The 22,890-nt window shown below is 36.6% G+C and overlaps 1 protein-coding gene across 1 annotated transcript in view; it reads right to left on the bottom strand.

Moving 5' to 3' along the window:
• Window positions 1-22,890, bottom strand: part of dsb (debris buster) — a 455,386-nt gene that overhangs the window by 10,108 nt on the left and 422,388 nt on the right. The window contains exons 7-8 of the mRNA XM_067134853.2: window positions 12,398-12,794; window positions 9,574-9,692 (exon numbers count right to left, since the gene is read on the bottom strand). Coding sequence (XP_066990954.2) covers window positions 9,574-9,692; window positions 12,398-12,794 — 516 coding nt within the window. The remainder of the gene's footprint in view (window positions 1-9,573; window positions 9,693-12,397; window positions 12,795-22,890) is intronic.

The following is a 22,890-nucleotide window of genomic DNA, read 5'->3' as shown; positions in this document are numbered from 1 at the left end:
AAAGATTGTAATAAGGATGTAAAGAAGAAGGCATGTAAGTCTCTGGTAAGACCCCAATTAGTGTTTATGGTACCCACACCAGAATTAATTGATACAAGAACTGGAAAAGATCTAAAGGAAAGCAGTACTATTTGTTCTTGGCGATTTCTGACAAAGAGTAGTGTTGTGAAAATGTTGCAAATTTTGTGCTGGGAAGACTTAGGAGTAAGGAGACTACCTGCTCGAACTAGCAGTATGCTCTGAGCTGTCAGTCGAGAGATGGCGAGGAATGACATTCTTCTTCATGGTGTTCAATCCGTAGATTGATTGGCAGTAGCTCTTCATTCTTCTCGCATCTCCACTTTCCTCTTCATTTCCTCATAGTTCCTACACCCTGCATCTCTCAGAATCTGGTTCCTCAACTGAAGTCTTACCATGGTTCTTTTCCCTTCCACATGTCCTTCAATGATTGTTTTTACAAGCCCTTCATGTCTTATTAGGTGTCTAATAAGTTTCATTTTTTTTTTTCAAGATCCAATTCCATAGCTTTCTTTTTTCTCCCACTCTTTGAATAACATCCTCATTTGTTATTTTGTAAATCCATTTTAATTTTCACCATGTCTGTAACACCACATCTTGAATTCTTTTAATCTCCTTTCTTTCCCAGTTCCCACAGCCCAAGTTTTGCAGCCATATGAAGCTACACTCCAGACATATGCTTTCAGAAGCATTTTCCTGATCTCTGTACTAATACTGTTAAGAAGTTTTTTGTTGAAGGCACTTTTTGCTTTAACCCTGCTGGTAATGGCATATAATCTTGGATGATTGTGTTCTTCAGTTTGTCTTCACTCTGACAAGAAAAATTTGCTTATATGTACCAGTACATATTGAAGAAGCAGAGCGATAGTGCACATCCCTGCTGCACACCTTTCTGGATCTCAACCACTTCTTGCTTGCCACCTCTGTCAATAACTGCTGCCGTGTTCGTATATAGATTCCATATTAATCTGTTCTAACTTTTTTCAGAACCTCAAGCATTTTCTCCCATTTATGTTCTGCACATGATTCACTTTACTTTTTTTTTTGTTTTCTACCTTATGTTTTAGCACAAATGTTAACAGGATTTTCTACCTAATATCGGAGACAGTTTGTATTGCGATTCAGTACTCTGCACCAAGTTCTTTTCTCATAGCTAGTTTTTTCTGTGTAGAAAAACCCCAGTGTTCAGATTTCAGTCCAGAAATGGGCTTACTCAATGACATGATGTAACAGGCATAAATTCAGTAAAATACAGAACTGTACCATACAAAGACGAGATGCATTTGATACAACAACTTAGTAGAAACTAAGTATAGTATGCATGCACAACAATGGGTAAACACATACTTAACAGTCACTCAGAGAATTAGGAATTAGAGTAGGTGAAGCTTTATCTGACCCTGTAATAATTAAGAGGGGAATTCCTCAAGGCAGTATTATTGGACCTTTATGTTTTCTTATATATGTAAATGATTTGAGTAAAGGAGTGGAATTAGAGGTAAGGCTTTTTGTGGATGATGTTATTTTCTATAGAGTAATAAATAAGTTACAAGATTGTGAGCAACTGCAAAATGACCTCGATAATGTTGTGAGATGGACGGTAGGCAATGGCATGATAAACGGGGTTAAAAGTCAGGTTGTGAGTTTCACAAATAGGAGAAGTCCTCCGAGTTTTAATTACTGCATTGATGGGGTGAAAGTTCCTTTTGGGGATCATTGTAAGTATCTGGGTGTTAATATAAGGAAAGATCTTCATTGAGGTAATCACATAAATGGGATTGTAAATAAAGGATACAGATCTCTGCACATGGTTGTGAGGGTGTTTAGGGGTTGTAGTAAGGATGTAAAGGAGAGGGCTTATAAGTCTCTGGTAAGACCCCAACTAGAGTATGGTTCCAGTGTACGGGACCCTCACCAGGATTACTTGATTCAAGAACTGGAAAAATCCAAAGAAAAGCAGCTCGATTTGTTCTGGGTGATTTCTGACAAAAGAGTAGCGTTACAAAAATGTTGCAAAGTTTAGGCTGGAAAGAACTGGGAGAAAGGAGACGAGCTGCTCGACTGAGTGGTATGTTACATGTGATAAATATCATTCTTGATCCGTATTGATGATATTTGATTGGAATAATAACAATAAGTTAATTTATTGATTTCACCACCTAATCAAAACAATAAGTCTTGTCTTAGTTGAATTTACTTTGGCATGTTAACTAAAATGGTACATGTTTCGCCTTGAAATTTAGGCATCATCAGCCATTATCTTAACCTTAAAATAGAATCAGGCACCTGATTTACATATACATGAAATAAAACAAATTTTTTAAAAAAAACCTTGGAGAGACTTGAACTAAAATTAACATATGGTAAAAGACTTGTAATGAAGTTGGTTTTAAAGATATTACAATGAGTGAGGAAATATAACTTACAATTGGTGAAAGTAGTAGTAATATTGACATTAGAAGGCTTCTATTAAAATTAAAATGAACAAAGCAACAGTCTGTTATGAACGAGTGATAGGATTGCTAAAAAATTATGTTGGCCGACCAGCGGTTACAACGAAAAAGATGATAAAAATCTTATTTAATCGTATTTTACACTCGTAGTAAGAAGCTGACAGTCGACAATAACGTTCAGTTAATAACGTAACAAATTACCTTCACCATCGTCTAATGATTCAACTGTCACACTTCCGTTTCGACTAGAATGTCAATCAACCCACATTCTTAACAACATTGTAGCATTGCATCAAACTGAGATGGTCCAAAAAGGTCCTATTTAAACATCGTTCTTCAACCTTCAACTTCAACTTCATATTTTTTGATCAAACTGAACCACATCACCATATGCCATTGATTTTCGACTCTTTCTCTTGTAAACAAGTAATTGCTGGTCACTTGACCATCTTTCATTATTATTTTATTCTACATTAATTATTAAATACGATTTTTATTGTCTTTTTCGTTGTAACCGCTGGTCGGCCAACATAATTTTTTAGCAATCCTATCACTCGTTCATAACAGACTGTTGCTTTGTTCATTTTAATTTTAATAGAAGCCTTCTAATGTCAATATTACTACTACTTTCATCAATTGTATATTTCTTCACTCATTGTAATATCTTTAAAACCAACTTCATTACAAGTCTTTTACCATATGTTAATTTTAGTTCAAGTCTCTCCAAGGTTTTTTAAAAAAATTTGTTTTATTTCATGTATATGTAAATCAGGTGCCTGATTCTATTTTAAGGTTAAGATAATGGCTGATGATGCCTAAATTTCAAGGCTAAACATGTACCATTTTAGTTAACATGCCAAAGTAAATTCAACTAAGACAAGACTTATTGTATTGATTAGGTGGTGAAATCAATAAAGTAACTTATTGTCATTATTCCAATGAGTGGTATGTTCCGAGCAATGGCGTGGAATGACATTAGTAGATGAATAAGTTTGAGTGGAGTCTTTAAAAGTAGGAAAGATCACAATCTATATATATAAAATAAGAGTTTTATCTGTACATTGCTCAGAATTTGAAAATAATGGTATTTCTGTATCAGTCATGTCCATAGTAACAAGAAAATGTACTTTTTACTTTTCCGTAATTTCTGTCTGTCTGTATGTATGTATGTATGTATGTACACGCATCACGAGAGAACGGCTGAAGAGAATTTAATGAAAATCGGTATGTAAAGTCGGGGGATGAGCCGCTACAATCTAGGCTATAAATAATTTTATTCACGCTGAGTGAAATGGTAGTTTAGGGGAAGGCCTTAAATTTAATTATCGAATATTTATATTATTAACAGTCCTATCGATAAATACTATATAACTAAAGTTATATAGAATTCAATTTCCAATCATTTATGTCTTATACATTTTTACTGTACCGGCTCTGATAATACAGATATTAATGAATTTGTATTTTTGTTGCTAAGTCCATATCAACGCCGAGCCACGAGAAAATGGGTTAACAGAATTTAATGAAAACCGCTATATAGAGTCGGGGAATAAGAAACTACAGTCTAAGCTGTAAATAATTTTATTTTCCCGAGATGAAATGGTAGTTTAGGGGAAGGCGCCTGAAATTTAATTTTTAAATACCGGTACCTATGTTATTGGTGCCATTCAAAAGTACGGTACTACATAACAAAAGTTATAGACAATACACTTTCCGATCATTTACGTTTCATTCAGTTTTACTGTACCGACTGTGATAAGAGTGGTATTTCAGAAGGCCTACAATATCCAAAGCGCATAACACTGATCAACAATAACTTTACATTGACCATTGTTTGTTGTGATGTTCTTCGTGCCGCTCAACTCCGACAGATGGGATTACTGCTGCGTACCGAGTATAACAGCCCGACTGAACATTGGCGGAAATAGCTAGGGAGTTGGAAAACTTTCTTCTTTAGCATGCCACTCCTCTGGTTCATACATTTTCTGATACTGCAGGTACGTAACACACTGGTTCATCATAGCATTCGAGCTATTCAATCACTACTCTGAGGCACTGATTGGAATGAGTAGTGTGCATATTTAATGGAATAATGACAGAGGAGTGATCATGGCAGTCTGCAACCTGGTTGTTCCAGCTCTGGAACTTTGGACTGTTAGATTGGCACCGTAGTACTGTTCGTTGAAAGTGAGAAAGTGTGCGGTTTTTCATTTGATCGAGTATTTTGTATGATAACATTGCTTTCAATCTCTACATTCCTACTGACGTTTATGTAATGACCTATGTTGAATTCAGTTAGGAAAACCACCAAGTCAGTCTTTCTGAGAATCCCGTAGCGAAGCACGGGTACATCAGCTAGTATGAAGATAAAATTGGAATACAAGAGGACAAATTGGGGCAAATATTTTGGGGCAAATATTCATTTATAGGAAGGGGAGTTAGAGATTGGAATAACTTACCAAGGGAGATGTTCAATAAATTTCCAATGTCATTGAAATCATTTAAGAAAAGGCTAGGAAAACAACAGATATGGAATCTGCCACCTGGGCGACTGGCCTAAATGCAGATCAGTATTGATTGAGTGATTGATAAAGTTTAGTCTATATTGAGCATCACTTGTATATATACTGTACTTTACTATTTGTTCTATGTTGCACTGACTCAAACAGGTCTTACGGTAACCATGGGATAGGAAAGGTGCTAGAATTGGGACATGGTCTTAACTCCCTTAGTGTTGGGGTTGCATTTGTGCACAACACACCAGATGCCTTGCTCCGCTGAAGTTGTATTATTGAGAGTTCATACGAAGGGTGTTCAAAAAGTAACCAAACTTTTACTATAATACCTTTACTGCTTATTATACAACATTTTAAGCACTGTCCCCCTCAAAGTAGTCCCCTCTACTGGCAATACAGTGCTCCCATCATTTCTTCCATTTTTGGAAAGCCTCCCGGAATGCACTTTCTGGGAAGGTGCGCAGGTCTCTTATCGCATTGTCCTGAATAACAACAACAACAACAACAACAACAACAACAATAATATATGCATCAGAATGCCTTGCAATGTATAAGAAAGGCCTGGTGGAACAACTGGAAACCAAAGAGAAAAAGATTTTAAGAAAGATCTTGGGCCCCGTCAAAGAACAAGGAGAGTACAGAAGACGACACAACAATGAACTATATCTACACATGGAGAAGGTAACGGACACCATGCGCAAAAGGAGAATCTATTTCTATGGCCACTTGACACAAATGAGCTCCAGAAGATTGTCCATTCAAATCTGTGCCTACTTTGTGGGAAAGAAAACTAAAGGGATCTGGTTTATAGAAGTGGAAAAAGACCTACAAGAACTGGGGATCTCAAATGAGGACATCTTGGAACGTGACTCTTTGAAGAAGAAACTTGGGGAAGTACAGAGTTTTCAGCCAAAACCCAAAATGAAAACCAGCAAGAAGTGGGCCGAAGAATGGGGGGATGCTCACCAAAGAAGAATGCGGGAACGCTGGGCAAATATGAAAGATAGTAGGCGAAAGCAGTTGAAATAGCGTGGTCCATAGAAGACTAAAACAAGAAGAAGAAGAAATAATAATTCTACCACTTTCCCCACATCTGTGGGGTTGCAGGTGCAAACTGTGTAGCACATGTGGATTTGGCTCTGTTTTATGGCTGGATTCCCTTCCTGACACAACCCTACATGGAGGGATGTAATCACTATAAAGTGTTCTGCAAATTATTCCCGTTGTGGATGGAGACATAAAATAATCTCTCTCACACACACACACACACACACACACACACGCATGCACGCACACTCTCTCTCTCTCTCTCTCTCTCTCTCTCTCTCTCGCTCTCTTTCTCTCACACACTCTTTCCAAGCCAGAAAAAAAAATCAGATTCAATTAAAATCCCTGACCTAGCCAGGAATCAAACCTGGGACCCCCTGAACCGAAGGCCTCAATGCTGGCCATTCAGCCAATGATGGTGATGATTATTATTATTATTATTATTATTATTATTATTATTATTATTATTATTATTAGTATTAGTATTATTATGATACAGGGGCCGGAAGTGTATGAATGGAGGTAATGCGCAGCTACAATGTCGAAGCGAATATATGAAACACTTCCGCTCGTGTAATATTTTATACTACGTTGAATTTCTTTATTTTTATTTAAATAATATTAAGATGAGCACATTATGCTCAGTTCGGGGCCTACCATTCTAACAGTTGATGCCAATCACGAAAGAATCAATGTCGTTCAAGAATCTGTAAAATGTAACAAAGGCTTTTCAGTCTGTCAAACACACAGCAAATACAATGTAAATTAAAACACTATAAACATATCTGTAAAACACACACTAACAAAAACATATATAAGTTTGTTTTTAAGTGATTTGATAGAATCTGAGGATGTTCTTGTAGAACGAAACATGTCATTCTTTGTATGTTAGTGTGTGTTTTACAGATATGTTTATAGTGTTTTAATTTACATTGTATTTGCTGTGTGTTTGACAGACTGAAAAGCCTTTGTTACATTTAACTAAGTCAACACTGGAAAACATGGCTTCATTTTTAACACAAAAAAAAAAAAGTTCAAGAATCTGTCGATGGGTGTATTGACTCACCCACATGATAATGGCATGTGGCCTCCAGAGAGGCCTGGTGCAGGTCTTTCAATTTGACATCATGTGGGTGACCAGTGCTTTTGTGGGGATGGGGCCCTACCTACGATGAAGTCTAATACTGAAGGCATCACAAACACCCACCCCCGAGCCATAGGAATTAACTAATGAACATTAAAATCCCTAGCCCAACCTGGAATCGAACCTGGGATCCCTTTGACTAAAGGCCAGCATGCTAACCATTTAGCCATAGAGCTGGACTGCCTACATGATGCAATATCACCATCTGTTAAGGATCTGAGTAACTATTTTACATGCACTGAAAAAGATTTCTGATGGTATGTTTTTATGCTGGTAGAAGTTGAGTGGGGTAAGTAATAGTATTGTAAAGTTAGGGTGGAAAGACTTTCAGACACTGAAAGCAGGACCTATTCCTGAAAGTGGTGAAGTGAAATGGGGACTTGCGTTATTGCCATTTGTGCTATCCTTGTGTACCATTACACTTAACTTACCTAGACACATTCATAAAGCATTAATCAACATTAACACAAGGCACATTTATGAATAGGCCTATGGTATGCAAACATAAGAAATTGATTGATGTCATGTGGGCTTCGAAGAGGTCTTTTCTAGGTGACATCCATTGGCAACAAGTGCTTTTGTGTGTGTGATGATTTTGATAATGAGGTAGGGAGAAGGTGAAACCCATGTTGGCACATGCCCTATTCCTGTTGAATAATACCAAGGGGTCCGTTCAAGGCTTAACATTTCCATCAGACGGACAAATCACTATCAACAGCATCATATGGCGTCACTCCATACGAATACTGCAGCGAAGTTTGGAATGAATCTAGGCTTTTCGCACACAATCTAGTGATTATAAACTATATTATATCACCACCTCTCCTAACTTGCCGGCCAACATTCCGATGATGAAAACTTTTTCTACCAACAGGACTCGAACCACCAAACTATGTTTTCAGACCATAAAGACTTTATACCTTAACAATCACGGCCAGTAGGCAGGCTACGATATAAATAGTTAACCGAGACATAACTGTTTATAAGAATTGAAGAAGGAAGGTCTACCTGTTTAATATAAATTAATATAGGATATAGTTTATATTTATAATTTTAATTCAATGGCCCTAAAACAAACAAACAAACAAACAAACAAACAAACAACCCACCACAATACAGCATTCTTCTTCTTTTTCGACTGTCAGAGAGCCAGTTATGTCTATTTCTGACTTGAATATATTGCTTTCAACAACGGTTGCTTCTTCACGGGAAGTTGCAGAATTCAGGACAGTTGTAATTTATATTATGTTTTGCATCAACATATTTTTTGAAGTTTCTGACTTTGTACTAGTTGCCCACATATTGCTCATCAAGGACACCCTTTCTATTGGTGGATTTGTAGCAGGAATACCATAGCGCAAATTCTACTAAATTATATACATTCTTAAAGGGTATAATTTGTTCAAATTTACTGGACACTTCTACTCATATCAAATGTATTGGAGTGTTCTTGCTTGATGTTCCATTTACTAATGTTAGAAATGACTACTCTTATATATGAAATTTCATCTAACAGGGTGGTATCACTTTTTTTTTTTCAGTCTATTTAACTGCAAACTCTCCAATCAAGTATGGAACTAAGATCTACCCAATATAACACCCTGATTTCAGGAAAGTAGAAATCAGAACAGGAAATATTTCATATTCCAACTTCACCATAGAGAAAGGGAAAAGAAAATAGTATAGTAGCTATGACTTACTCATAGTTTTGAATGGATTTTGACACTTCATTAGAATTCATAGAGGGTAAAGAAGACAGAACTTGAAATAGTATTTTACTTGACTTAAAGCAGGATATACAAAAATATATTAAATATTTTACACAGACAGCAGGATAAGAGACTGAAAAAGGAGTATCCTGTGAAACGCAGGACATCTGGTCACTCTACATAAGTCCGGCTCCATGGTTAACTGGTTAGCATGCTGGCCTTGGGTTTAAGGAGCGCAGGTTCAATTTTCGGCTGGGTTGGGGATTTTAACCTTCATTGGTTGATTTCTCTGGCTCGGAAACTGGGTGCGTGATCCATCTTCAACATTATTTCCTAGGCATTGCCCTACAAACTTGCAAGTTGCCCATTAGCGTCAACTCTAAAGACCTGCACCAAGCATCTCAGGAGGTCATATGAAAAAGAATGCTACTTCAAGTTCCACTTTCCACATTATTGTGAAGAACATAAACATATGAGATTTGTCATAGTATTAAATAAAAATAATTTACAGCTTTTTTTTAACTTCCTGGCCTTAAATTAAAATATTACTCATTGTTACTGTAGGCTACAAATGTTTGGAGAAAATGTCTGTTTTCTAATATATTTTGAAGGAGCTAAAGACAATAGAAAACTTTAGAATGAATAAATCTACTTCCCATACACTGTAATTTATTCATTGAACTTACAGGGCTGATCATGAAGTAAGATTCATGTTTCTCCTTTTCTGGCTTCAGTCCTTCTACAGCATCCAACAGGGCAGGGTCAGCTTGGTAGAAGTGAGCATTAGATAAGTATACAGGCGCATCTGAAACAGATATCAGTAACATTTAAGGTTAACAATGATACCAATAACATAAATTAAGCAGTATACAGTATAGTTATAATGTGAACTGGAACACTTCAGCTCAGTGTAAATGGTCAGTTATGAGGGCCGATTGTCACACTTGATAATGTCATAATCCGTGATCAGTTAATTGCATTAGTTTGCATTAGTTTATTTCTTACTGAGATTATTAATGCCTAAATAAGCACTCCAGACAGCATGTAGACAAGGTTTCTTAAAAATAGATATTCCCTTTATTGACTTCAGTTTCATTACAATATGAACTTAGCATTCGAAGTATCTAATCAAAGTTTCAAAATCTTAATTATAATCAGACCTGGTTTGGATAAAGGTAGGTAAGCCCCATGGTATAGCATGGAGGTCCTGAGTTTGATTTCTGGCTGGACTGAGGCATGGAACAGGGTTCACTTAGCCCCTTGAGAGTAAATGAGGAGTTCTTCTTATATGAGAGATAATAGACCCAGTCACGAAAGCCAAACTCAATATCTGCAAGCTATCTCACTGGGCAGCAGACATCTTGGAAAGGCAAGGCTCAAAATTGGCTGTATATGTCACAGGGGTTAGGATGAGAATATATAATTAGGTCCAATGTTCATTTTAACATAAATTCTTTGTTTGGGTTGGATCGAATACAGTAAAAATAATACAGGACAGTTTGCAATATAACAAGAGACTGCGATGTGTGTACTACGTAGCGGTAGGACCTAGAGTAACTTACTTTGCTATAAAAGCATGTGCATTAGTTGACAAATTTTTGTTGTTGTTTATGCATTTGGAGAAAGTGAAGATCAGTAATATTATGAGTGCAGTTAATTTATATCTCCTCTGAACATGAGTGAAAAGATATCTGCTGTGTTTGGCTTCGATAAATATGTAGTACAGAAGAATTTGCTGTCTTTCTTCAATTTTCCTCTGACAAGAATGTGTAAGTAGAGATTGTTTTTACATATTCTTCCGGTGACAAAGATTCTAAGCTACATGGCTCATATTGTAACTGGCTTAAGATATAATATGTTAATTTTATTTCATAGTACAACAATTAAACTTCAGTACTGTAATGATTAATTTGAGTTGTTGTTTTGGTCATCATCATCATCGTCTGCATGGTCTGAAATGCCAGAAAAGTGGCTTTGGTAAAGCATACAAGAAAGAAGGGACATTATGCTTATATAAGTACTATAAGATCTGTTCAGATAATTTCCAAGTCAGCAACTTCAGAAATACCCGAGTGTACAGTCAAGGGTATGTTGATGACAATGGCTTTTACGTCCCACTAACTAGTTTTACAGGTTTTGGAGATGCCAGGATGTGCTGATTTCTTTCTCAAATTTTATGTAAATAACTGATAACATTTTTATGCTTTTGTTTCTCTTATTCCCTCTCCTCAGATTAAAGCAGGAAATCTGCCATCTGGACAACTGCCCTAATTGCAAATAATATCCTGAATAATAAAATGAATAAATTGTGAAAAATGAATAATATCCTGCTAATAATTTGTTTTATTAATCCAGAATTGCTTCAGCAACTTTGAGGTTAATATCTTAATAACACATTCATTCTAGATATTTTTTATCCCATTTTTATCCCATTTCTATATACAAACTTCTATTCATATTTGACTTTGTTGCCAGTTGCCAGCTCAAGCCACTACGAGGCACCTGTGAATTGTCTCCCATTTTAACAGGTTAAATAGGGAAGTATCCTGTATTATCTATACTGTATATGGTAGCCCTCCTATCTTAAATTTCTTACCTTTCCCATGTAGGGTCTATAGTATAGGTTAATACTTTAGTAATATAATGCTTTTATTTTGCATATAGGCTAATATTGGCATCACTGAAAGCTAATTATTTGTAGGTTCATGTTGTTAAAAGTAAAACTCTGAAGTTCTACCTTATCACAGGTAGTCCCTTGGACTCAGTCCATATTAGATTTGAATACTGTTGGTAACAACAGTGAACAGTCCAATAAAAACTTACCTCTGATTAACATCTCTGCCAAATTTCATCTCTCTCTCTCTCTCTCTTCTGCCTCTCATCAGCTAATGTGTCCAAGGCCATAGATAGGAAACCTTACTTGTTCCAAAATCCATACCTCCAACTGATTAGACAATGTACATATTATCTTTGAAGGATCACAGACATACATTTCCTTTGACTTGGGTCTACAATTCATTTCATTGCCCTCATCTTCCCCTTCAACAAACTTTCTCTTGACGGGTGAAAAAGTAGGATTGTTGAACTTGCACCACTAATGGACACAAAGAACTATATTTTTCCCTGTACTGCACTTGATGTATGAATGCCATGGGTCGCATTTTCGAAATGTTCCTTGAACATGTAAAAGTGCAATTTTCTGTCAAACTATCAGAACTATGAAGGAAATATACTGTACTGGTATACTTTTATAGGAAATTTAATTATAATTTTGTATTTAACTCCCTTTTTGATAGAACTTACAGTTTACTCATTCCTTTGGTGTTTGTCAGTTAAAGCATGCAAAACTATTTAGAGTTAGGCAGAAATTGCAAATGCTTCCTAATGGTAAAATAATTACTAAAACCAGTTGAGTGGATACTGAGATTAGCTTCCACATACACATAAACTCACAAACTCTCTCTCTTTACAATATTAGTAGCCTATATATTAGTAGTGCTGAGAGCTTACCAAACTGGCAGGGCGCTATGTTCTGCAGACCCTTTGCTGGACACTTTCCATCTGAATGAGGACAGAAGCATTCATTGTCAGGGTTGACAGCAGGCAGGTCAAAGATATTTTCTGGAGGAGTGTAGTAATCAACTTCTACTCCATCTTTGCTGGTTGTGTAGCGGAGCTCCAAGGGCATGATTCGGCAGAGATCCTTGTCATACACATGCACTATATCCTTGTTGGTATATCGTCGAGGTGGAAAGAAGGATCCTTCTGACGCTCTGATATCATTGCATGGTGCTCTCTCCCAAAATGGCAGGTGATCCATCCCGTTCAGACGACTTATATAGCCAAATTCTGTCATGCTTGTATGACCAGTGAAAATGGTGGACACTTCATTCAAAGTACCATTTCTCTGCAAACAATAATATTAAACATTAGCATTCATGTAGAGGCTGATTTATAATATAGGCTCACTAGGCATGTGCCAAGGAGCAGCAGATTATTTTGGCTAATACTAATTTTTGTTAAAACCTACAATAATATTTTTGTACGTTTTGAATAATATTACCTACAATTACAAGTTATTGCCTTAAATTTTTGCTATTTATTCTTAGAATAACATATCAGATAAGAAACATACCGGTACATTAAATACCAGTCATTCACCCCTTTGATATGATAGTTTTGTTTCTTGGGATATCGCTACTTCCAAATGGTATGTCTATGTCCCTTTACTTATTAATCCATCAATATATATAAAATAAGAGTTTTGTCTGTACATTGCTCAGAATTTTAAAAGGATGGTATTTCTGTATCAGTCATGTGCACAGTAACAAGGAAATGCATTTCTTAACTTGTCATAATGTCCGTCCGTCCGTCCGTCCGTCCGTCCGTCCGTCCGTCCGTCCGTCCGTCCGTCCGTCCGTCCACGCATCACGAGAAAACGGCTGGAGAAAATTTAATGAAAATCGGTATGCAAAGTCGGGGAATAAGTCACTACAATCTAGGCCATAAATAATTTTATTCACGCTGAGTGAAATGGTAGTTTAGGGGAAGGCCTAAAATTTAATTCTCAAATATTTATGTTATTAGTGGTCCTATCTTAATGAAAATCGGTATGCAAAGTCGGGGAGTAAGTTGCTATAATTTAGGCTATAAAGAATGTTTTTCACACTGAGTGAAATGGTAGTGTAGGGGAAAGCCAAACATTTAATTCTCAAATATTTATGTTGTTAGTGGTCATATCGATAAACACTACATAACTAAAGTTATATAGTATTAAATTTCCGATCATTTTTGTCTTACACATTGTTACCGTACCGGCTATGATCACAGAGATATTAATGAATTTGGATTTTTCTTACAAGTCTATATCAGCGCCGAGTCACAAGAAGATTGGTAAACAGAATTTAATGAAAATCGGTATGTAAAGTTGGAGAATAATGAACTACAGTCTACGCTATAAATAATTTTATAAGGCGCCCTAATATCACAGAGTCGAAAGAAAACTAAATGTGAAGGCCTACAATATAGAAAGCTCATAGAATTGATCAACAAGAACATTGCATTGACCGTTGTTTGTTGTGATGTGCTTTGTGTCTTCTGTTACCACTCATCTCCGATAGATAGGATTACTGCTGCGTACCGTATATTTTTAAAAAAAATTTGCTTTATGTCGCACCGAAACAGATGGGTCTTATGGCGACGATGGGATAGCAAAGGGCTATGAGTGTGAAGAAAGCGGCCTTAGCCTTCATTAAGGTACAGTCCCAGCATTTTCCTGGTGTGAAAGTGGGAAACCACGGAATACCATCTTCAGCGCTGCCGACAGTGGGGTTCGAATTCACTATCTCCTGGATGCAAGCTCACAGCTGAGCGCCCCTATGCACATGCCAACTCGCCTGATCGTACCGAATGTAACACCTTGCCTGAATATTGACGGGAAGTAGCTGAGGAGTTAGATAACTTTCTTCTGTACCATGGCATTCCTTTGGTTCATAAATTCTCATACTACTGGTACGTAACACATTGGTTCACCATAGCACTCGAGCTATTCAGTTTCTACTCTGAGGCACTGATTGGAATGAGCAGTGTGCATATTTAACAGAATTATGACACAGGAGTATTCACGGCAGTCTGCGGCCTGGTCATTCCAGCTCTGGAACTTTGGACTGTTAGATCGGCACTGTAGTACTGTTCGTTGAAAGGGAGAAAATGTGCGGTTTTTCATTTGGTCGAGTATTTTATATGATAACATTGCTTTTAATCGCTACATTCCTACTGATGTTTTTGTAATGACCTATGTTTACTTCAGTTAGGAAAACCACAAAGTCAGTCTTTCTGAGAATCCCATAGCGAAGTACGGGTACATCAGCTAGTAATATCTAAAGCAAGAATGAATTTATGCACAGACAAAATAAGTAGCTGCCTCCTATGGCAAATATTTAGCGGTGGCAATTTTTTTTAACAATAAATTCTTCCTCTTGAAAATATGATAACTATTATTTACTAATTAATATCAAAACGTGAAATGCATATTCTTATTATATGAACATTTACAAAAAGTTGTTTCTATCATAGTGTAAGAAATATGTTATGGGACAAAGATGTGTCAATGGAAGCAAAGGATACTATGTACAAGATGTATTACTTACCCATAACAACTTACGGAGCAGAAACTTGGACAATGACAAAGAAGGATGAGAGTCGAATACAGGCAGCCGAGATGAAATTCTTGAGGAGTATGATACAGAAGAGTAGAAGAGACAAAATAAGGAATGAGAAAATCCGGGAAGAAATTGGAGTGGAAAAAATGAATGATAGAATAGAGAAGAGCCGACTAAGATGGTTTGGGCACATAAAGCGAATGAGCGACGAAAGAATGCCAAAAAAGGTGATGGAAATGCAAATCCAAGGAAGGAGAGGCCGTGGATGACCACGATTGAGATGGAAGGATACCATCCAACGCAGCGTTATAGAAAGAAACCTGCCGGGCTGAGTGGCTCAGACGGTTAAGGCGCTGGCCTTCTAACCCCAACTTGGCAGGTTCGATCCTGGCTCAGTCCGGTGGTATTTGAAGGTGCTCAAATACGACAGCCCCGTGTCGGTAGATTTACGGGCACGTAAAAGAACTCCTGCGGGACTAAATTCCGGCACCTCGGCATCTCCGAAGACCTTAAAAAGTAGTTAGTGGGACGTAAAACAAATAACATTATTATTATTAGAAAGAAACCTGGACTGGGACACAGTGTTGGAGGAGGAGTGGTGGAAAGACCAAAGAAAGTGGAGAGGAACCATATTTGCCCCTACCCGACTACAGCTGGATAAAGGGAAATGATGATGATGATGATTACAAAAATATTAGTGGGAAGGTGGAGATTTAAGGTCATTTTAGAGTAACTTGCTACTAATTCAATTTAAAAGCAATATTATTGGCAACATTGTAACGGACTACTTCTTTAGCACCATAATGTGACATCAGTGGCTCTGGACTAGGAAGAAAGTTTGGAGCTGTGTTATTTAATTAGTGTGCCTCTGCTTCAATCTGAGTGACTGAAGAGGGTAGTTAGTTTAGTCCAAATCTACCCACAGTGAAGATTTCTCACATTCCCTAGCATGCAACAATTCTGCTGTGTTAAATATCCTCTTGATCCCCATAATGTCAATGTAAGTATTCATTGCAATAGTTGAGTGGTGGCAGTGATGGTAAAATTGTGAACCGAGGAACCAGATCAGGTATTCAGTGTTCTAACAGTGATCCCACTAAATAGACAATTTAATTGAACTGAATGTTACTTTGTGGCTATGCAGGGGTTTTCAACAGAATATAAATGCAGATATAACTAAATCAAAGAGAACATACAATGACCATGCAGTTATATGAAAGAGTACTTATCATAAGTCAAAATTTTGTCTGAGCAACATGAAAATTGTACACACTGGTAAGAATTTTGTAAGGTAGGTAAGGGTTATTCTGCCCAAAGGCAGGTCCAAACCTCCGCAGAGGTGTTCCTGAGCCGGAGTTTACGTGCGGTAGGGTGGCCAGCTCCTTTCCGCTCCTCCATTCCCTTACCCCCCACCAACAGCGCGTCAACCCATCCAACTCCTGACCACACCCAATGTTGCTTAACTTCGGAGATCTCACGGGATCCGGTGTTTCAACACAGCTACGGCCGTTAGCAATTTTGTAACCACTCTAAAAAAAGGATGAATAGCTGGCAGAATAGGCAAAAAATTGGGACAGGAAAGGAGCAGGGTTCTTCACTGTGTAGAGGTAGTAGTTAAAACTCTAGCTTTCAGAGATTTGCTGTTATGAGGACGTGAAGAAAAAATTGTTAGCAGTCATAATGGCAACTATATGATACTTGAAGTGATGTAACAGCAGCATTTAATTTGAGTTGTTTCTTGCAAGCCATATCATGAAGTGTGGACATGCAGGTAGGGTGGCAACACTTCATATGTATCATTGAAGATTTCATGACATGCAGGTGAAAAACTAGTCATTTCTGAAATACAAACAGCTAAATAGTGTATTACTCACTAATAATAGATAATAATGTTGATGTTGATATATGCTGAAGGATACTGTTGCATTGTTGAATGATTTTTAAATTTAATTCATTCCCATACTGGTCATGAAGCAGAAGAAATGTTCTATGTGGTGTGTGACATGCTAGATTCTCACAATGTAAAAACTGCTGTTTATCCAGTCTTTTCTTAAATTATTTCAGAGAAAATTTATTGAAATTAAAATTATTGGTACATTATTTCAACTGTAATTCTTCTTCCTATAAATTAACATTTGTCCCAGTTTGTCCTCTAAAATTTGCACTTTATCTTCATACTGATCTTTCTAACCTGTAATTACCTAATTTAATTCAATTTAATAATGATACAGCATTCATAAGCCTGTTTTTAATTCAACTTTCATTGAGGAAGGTAGTGGTTGAGTACATATTAAAAAGAGTTCTGACCGGGGGAGGTGGGAGCAAATTATTGGTGCCTATGGGCAGCAGAATTTAAGTCTGCCACAGATCTAAAGAGGAGAGACTTGTATAACATTTACTAGCAAATTAAAAACAAGAACTATGAAAATTTGATGAATGAGTTTGTTGTTGTCGTCAAGCGAGAAGAAAATATCAATGATAAATTTATTTTCATTTTTAAAAGATTTCTGCTTTGAATATTCTGGTTTTGTGTCATTTGAAATATTACTTTTATGGTGTACCACATTCTGTAGTTATGTCAAGTAAATGACTATTATTCTTTTTTGTGGGTGCATGCTATAATTGTCCAGACGGCTGCAGAAATATTAAATCTACCAATGAATTAATATCTTAGTTTGTGGCAAGGAACAAGACAGGAAGTGCATTCATCCAAAAGTGTAGAGGACATATGTGTATATAAAGGGTGAATCACCTGAAATTGCACCTGAAATATTTCTGAAATGGATGTTGTGTTTTCACAGAAATTAAGTGTAGACAAGGGCTCATAATTGTATTATAATCATTATAAAATATCAAAGCCATTTTGACAGTGCTGATATAATAATAATAATAATAAAACTCATAATTGTAGCCATACACAAATTTTGATAATTATTAGAATGGAACAATGCTTATTGACAATAACAAGATAAAACTAGAGTAAATCAGAATGTAAATGGTGTTTTGTTCATGATGAGAGATACAGAGGTCACAGCCATGATTGGACCTGCCGGATGGCAGAACAACCTATGATGATGATGATGATGATGATGATGATCAGGATTCTAGTACAAGTAGTTTACGAGCTATCATAGTTCAACCAAGCAATATGGTGATCAAGGATTCTAAAAGTTGACCCTGCTCGAGTGGGACAACGCTAAGCTGCTGCTGAATTCCTTTTAAAGTTATTTTCATTATCTGTATTTATTTGTTGAATTATGTGCATTAAATCTGAAAAACGTTGAATCGAGTGTTTACTGTACTAACTCTTTGTAACAACAAGTTTAAAGAATTTGAAATGAAAAAGAGCAAAATGATGACTGTATAAATGCCTAGGAATAAATGCAAACACCTCTTTGGAGGGAACCAAATTAAAATCAGCTTCCAACTTCAAGTACCTCAGAAGGTTAATCTCAAAAGACAAGATAGTCTAGCAGGAAGTACTCAACAAGACTCAGAAAGCATCTAGCATTAACTTTTATAATAAAGTCAGAACCCTATTCTGGGTCTGCAAAATACCCCAGAAAGGTAAAATTATTTATCACTCTTACCTTGTACTAACTTTCATCTACAGTTTGGAAACATATACTCTATCTAACAGACTTCAGAAGAAGAATTCAACCAATAGAAACAAGACTAATCAGAACTATGGATCAAAAGACAGTAAGGACAAAATTGAAAATGATGTGATTAAGAAGGAAGCTGGCATCAAAATTCCTATTGCAAGTGTTATAACAGTTATAGATTAGGGGTATGAAGAAACATAGACTTAAGTGGTATGGGTACCGTATGTAAGAACAGACAATGTGAGAACTACAAGGAAATGCTTCAGCCTCAAAGTGAAAGGAAAAAGACCAACCATGGAAACATTGGATCAAGACAGTGAAATGAAAATTGGAGGAAAAGGGATTCATGTTGGAACAAAAAATTAATTAAGATTGCAGGAATTGGTGAGCACACTTATAACCATCCTGGGAATACTGCATTTGGAGAATAATGCAAATGATAAGTAAGTTTATATATTGAAATATTGAAGCTCTGCTCACTGTTTCACCTATCAGTAAACTAAGGGAACCAGGTAGGTTCACAATACACTGTCTGCAATCCTTGGAAATCACTTAGGCTACCATGATCCTGTCGTGCTGAAGTAGTTGCTTTCTCAAGACCATGGCTTCGTTCATATTAATCCTGGTCTCAGTTAATGAACTAATCCAGAGAAGATATTTCTTGGCTAGGGGCATCTTGATCATCTGCCTTCTGAACTAACATGAAACATTTCGTAATCTATTGTATTCTGATTTATTATCTATTTAGCGTGCAGCTTTTAGTGCTGGAAGTATTCGAGGACTTTTATTTTGATGTCTCTGAATAGTTTGTTTAACTATATTAAATTATAGTTCATGTGTCTTGTGAGTTGAAACGAAGTACCATTTCTTCATTTGGCTGGAGTGAGTGCGGAGAAAGGACAGACATTATCACTGCCAGGCTTGAACATGAAGTCTCTTAACTGACCGGTTTCTTAAAACTTGCCTTATTCATATGATTATACAGTCTTTGACAGTCAAAATTACTACCATATCTATAAAGTAATTGGAAAGTCTAAATGGACTATTAATATATCTTATGAATTAAAGTTGCACTTTCCAGGTTTTATGCCACATTCAAATGGAATCAAAACAGGTATTGTAGTATTTTGTTACAAATCATAATGAGTGCAATTGTAGCTTGGAGCTGTACTTCGACATCTTGGATCTGTGTACTTTTGGGAAAGCTACATAGAACTGTCCAAAACACTGGAGTGGGGAGATTTATCCTAACTTTTATGTTTATGCTAGTGACTTATTGATCATTGTGACAGAAAAGGCTAAATTTAGAGGAAATTACCTCCGTTTAAGAATGAATGGTATACACTGGTGCTAAATTTATTGTTGGATTAAAGCACTCTCTTCCTGAAGCCGACTCTGTCTGAATTTCTTTATGAACGATATTTTTGTCTAGCTTCCATAAATTCAATCCTGTTCCATTGCACAAACCAGTTTCATTAACTTCGTTAACATTATGGAGTCACTGATGATGTATGTTATTTTGTCACCTATCAAACTATTCAGAACCTATTGGTTGATAATGTTAATTGTTCATTTCTTGGGCAAAAAAACTGCTACTTTGGAAAAAATTGTACTCAGTCTTGGGTGAAAAGAAGAACCAAGTGGATCTCGTACAATAGTTTTTGAAATACTGTTTTGAAGAATTTCAATAGTGCCATTTGGCCAAGTTCTCTGTTTTCAAAGTTTAGAAGCCATTCAGTGAAGTTAATTAATTTTGGGAACTAAAGTAAAATATTTACAACTTGGCTGGATAACACCTGTTCTGTAAGTGAGGAATTACTGCCAGGCACTGTCTGAAGCCTGCACCAAGCAATATCACATTTCTAGCAAAAAGTTATTTTCTGTTCATTGTAAGTAACTGGCAAAAGTTGAAACAGCATGAAGAGGAGCTGTGCTTGCCTCGTCCTATATGATTAAATTAACCTATCTTGTTTACTCCACATCTTCTGACATTCGTACCCCTGCTAATTTAGAGTAATTTCTCCATCTTTCCTGTAACTTCAATTCATCTTTCTCCAAATGCATTGTTTTAGCTTCAATTGTGTGTCTCTGTAACTGCATATGTTATCCTTGCCACATTTTCCTTGTTTACTCATTTCATCTTCCTTGTGGAGTTTTAGAGCATTGCATTAAAAAATATTGGTTTAACACACAAAATTCATACACCCTTTGACAATTGAAAATTGGAATGAATGACGTGATATATGATAGCAGGAAGAGAGAGGGTGAAGCCCGGTTCTGACACAGAGCCTACTCCTGTTGAATAGCACCAAGGGGTCTGCTGAAGGAGTTACATCTCCATCCGATGGACGAATAACCATCAACAGCACAGCGTACAGATTTGGAATTAAATTCAGGCTTTTGGCACGCTTTCCAGTGATTAGAAATTGTATACAACCACCTTTCCAACCCTACCAGCCAACATTCTGACGATAGAAATATTCTCGACAAATGGGACCCAAACATTCAAAGCACGGTCTAAGACAATAATGTCATACTTTAACGATTGTGGCCACCAGACAGTCTGCTTTACTGTCTGCTTATAGATAGATATACTGTGCTTTAATAATCCAGAATAGAGGAATATTATTCATTCATTTCACTGAAAGAGTATTTTTCACTAAACAGTTCAATTCTCATTATATCTGTGGAAAGCAACAGAAACCTGATGCAGTTCGACATCATACCAATAGATGTAGCTGTGTACAAACATCATCATGGCAATGAGACAATAACTTGGCTGATGGAAACTTATTTTTCTTTTAAAAAGTACAAAAGTCGTGATCATGAGATGTTCATTGTATTTTCTTGTAACGTAGACAACAATCTATAACTGGTACCAATTTCAGCTGTTGGAACCTTCCCGTTTTCTCAATATCACTGTGAATTGATTGCAGATTGCAGAAAAGGGGAATGGCAGCCGGATTACGTATTTATGGACAAAACCTTCCACAGAGAAATCTAAAATGTTAAAGTATTAAGAGGAGTAGATATAGGTTCAGATCATTACATAGTCAAAATCAAAATTAAGTTCACACCACTAAAAAAGAAACCAAAACACAATAAATGAAAGAGGAACTTTGATCCACACCAGTTAAGTAGGAATGATAAATATAGAGAAGTCACACAGAACATAAAACTGACAGATAACTTAGAAGAACTGGTTCCAATTCTCAGGCAACAAGCTGAAAATTTAGCCCCATTGAACACACGTAAAAGACATGCCTGGTGGACCTCAGAATGTGACAAAATTCATGAAGAAAGACATCAGGCATGGTTAAAATTTCAAACACAAAACAGAAGAAAGTGCAAAAAACCTCAAAAATATCAGGAAAAACTTCACACAGATTATCAGGCAAACCAAGAGACAATCACAGAAAGATATAATCAACTCAGTAGAAGAAAACTACCACAAAACCAATTCCAGAGACTTTTACAAAATGTTTGGAAGACAAGTACCTGTACAAAATTTGCCCCTCCCACATTAATGCTGAAAAGTGAGGATGGAAAAACGACACATAATGACAAGGAAAATGCCGAAATCATGGCAAAAGCATTCATTAAACTTTTTAATTGTGAAGAACCCCAGGAACTTTTAGCAATTAATACAGACACGCCCATCAAAACCCTGCCTGAACTCATAAATCCCCCAACAATCCAAGAGGTGGAAACAGCACTCAAAGAGTTTAAAAATTATACGGCATGCGGAGAAGACCAAGTTTTCGCAGAAATGTGGAAATATGCCAGTGATACAGTTCGAACATCCTTACACATGGCCCTAACAAAAATCTGGATAACAGAAAAGTTGCCTGAATATTGGACCACAGCCATAATTTACCCAATTCACAAAAAAGGAGATAAAAGCAATCCATATAATTACAGTGGTATCTCTCTCTTAGACTGCACATACAAGATTTTACCCAGAATCCTATACAGGAGGATCAGAGAGCAACTAGAGGAAGAATTAGGTGAATACCAAGGAGGCTTCAGACCTTGGAGAAGCTGTGCATAACAAATCATCACTTTAAAATTAGCCATAGCATATTACAAGAAGCAAAACAAACCTCTTGCAATAACCTTCGTGGACTTTAAAAAAGCTTACGACTGTATCCATAGACCTTCAATGTTGAAAATATTAAGAAATTTTGGGCTCCATCCAAAATTAATCAAATTGATTGAACTCACCTTAACCAACACT

The sequence above is a fragment of the Anabrus simplex genome, chromosome 1, assembly GCF_040414725.1.
Source record: "Anabrus simplex isolate iqAnaSimp1 chromosome 1, ASM4041472v1, whole genome shotgun sequence".
Lineage (NCBI taxonomy): Eukaryota > Metazoa > Arthropoda > Insecta > Orthoptera > Tettigoniidae > Anabrus > Anabrus simplex.
Note: the sequence above shows the minus strand (reverse complement) of the source record. Positions and strands in the feature narration are given on the sequence as shown.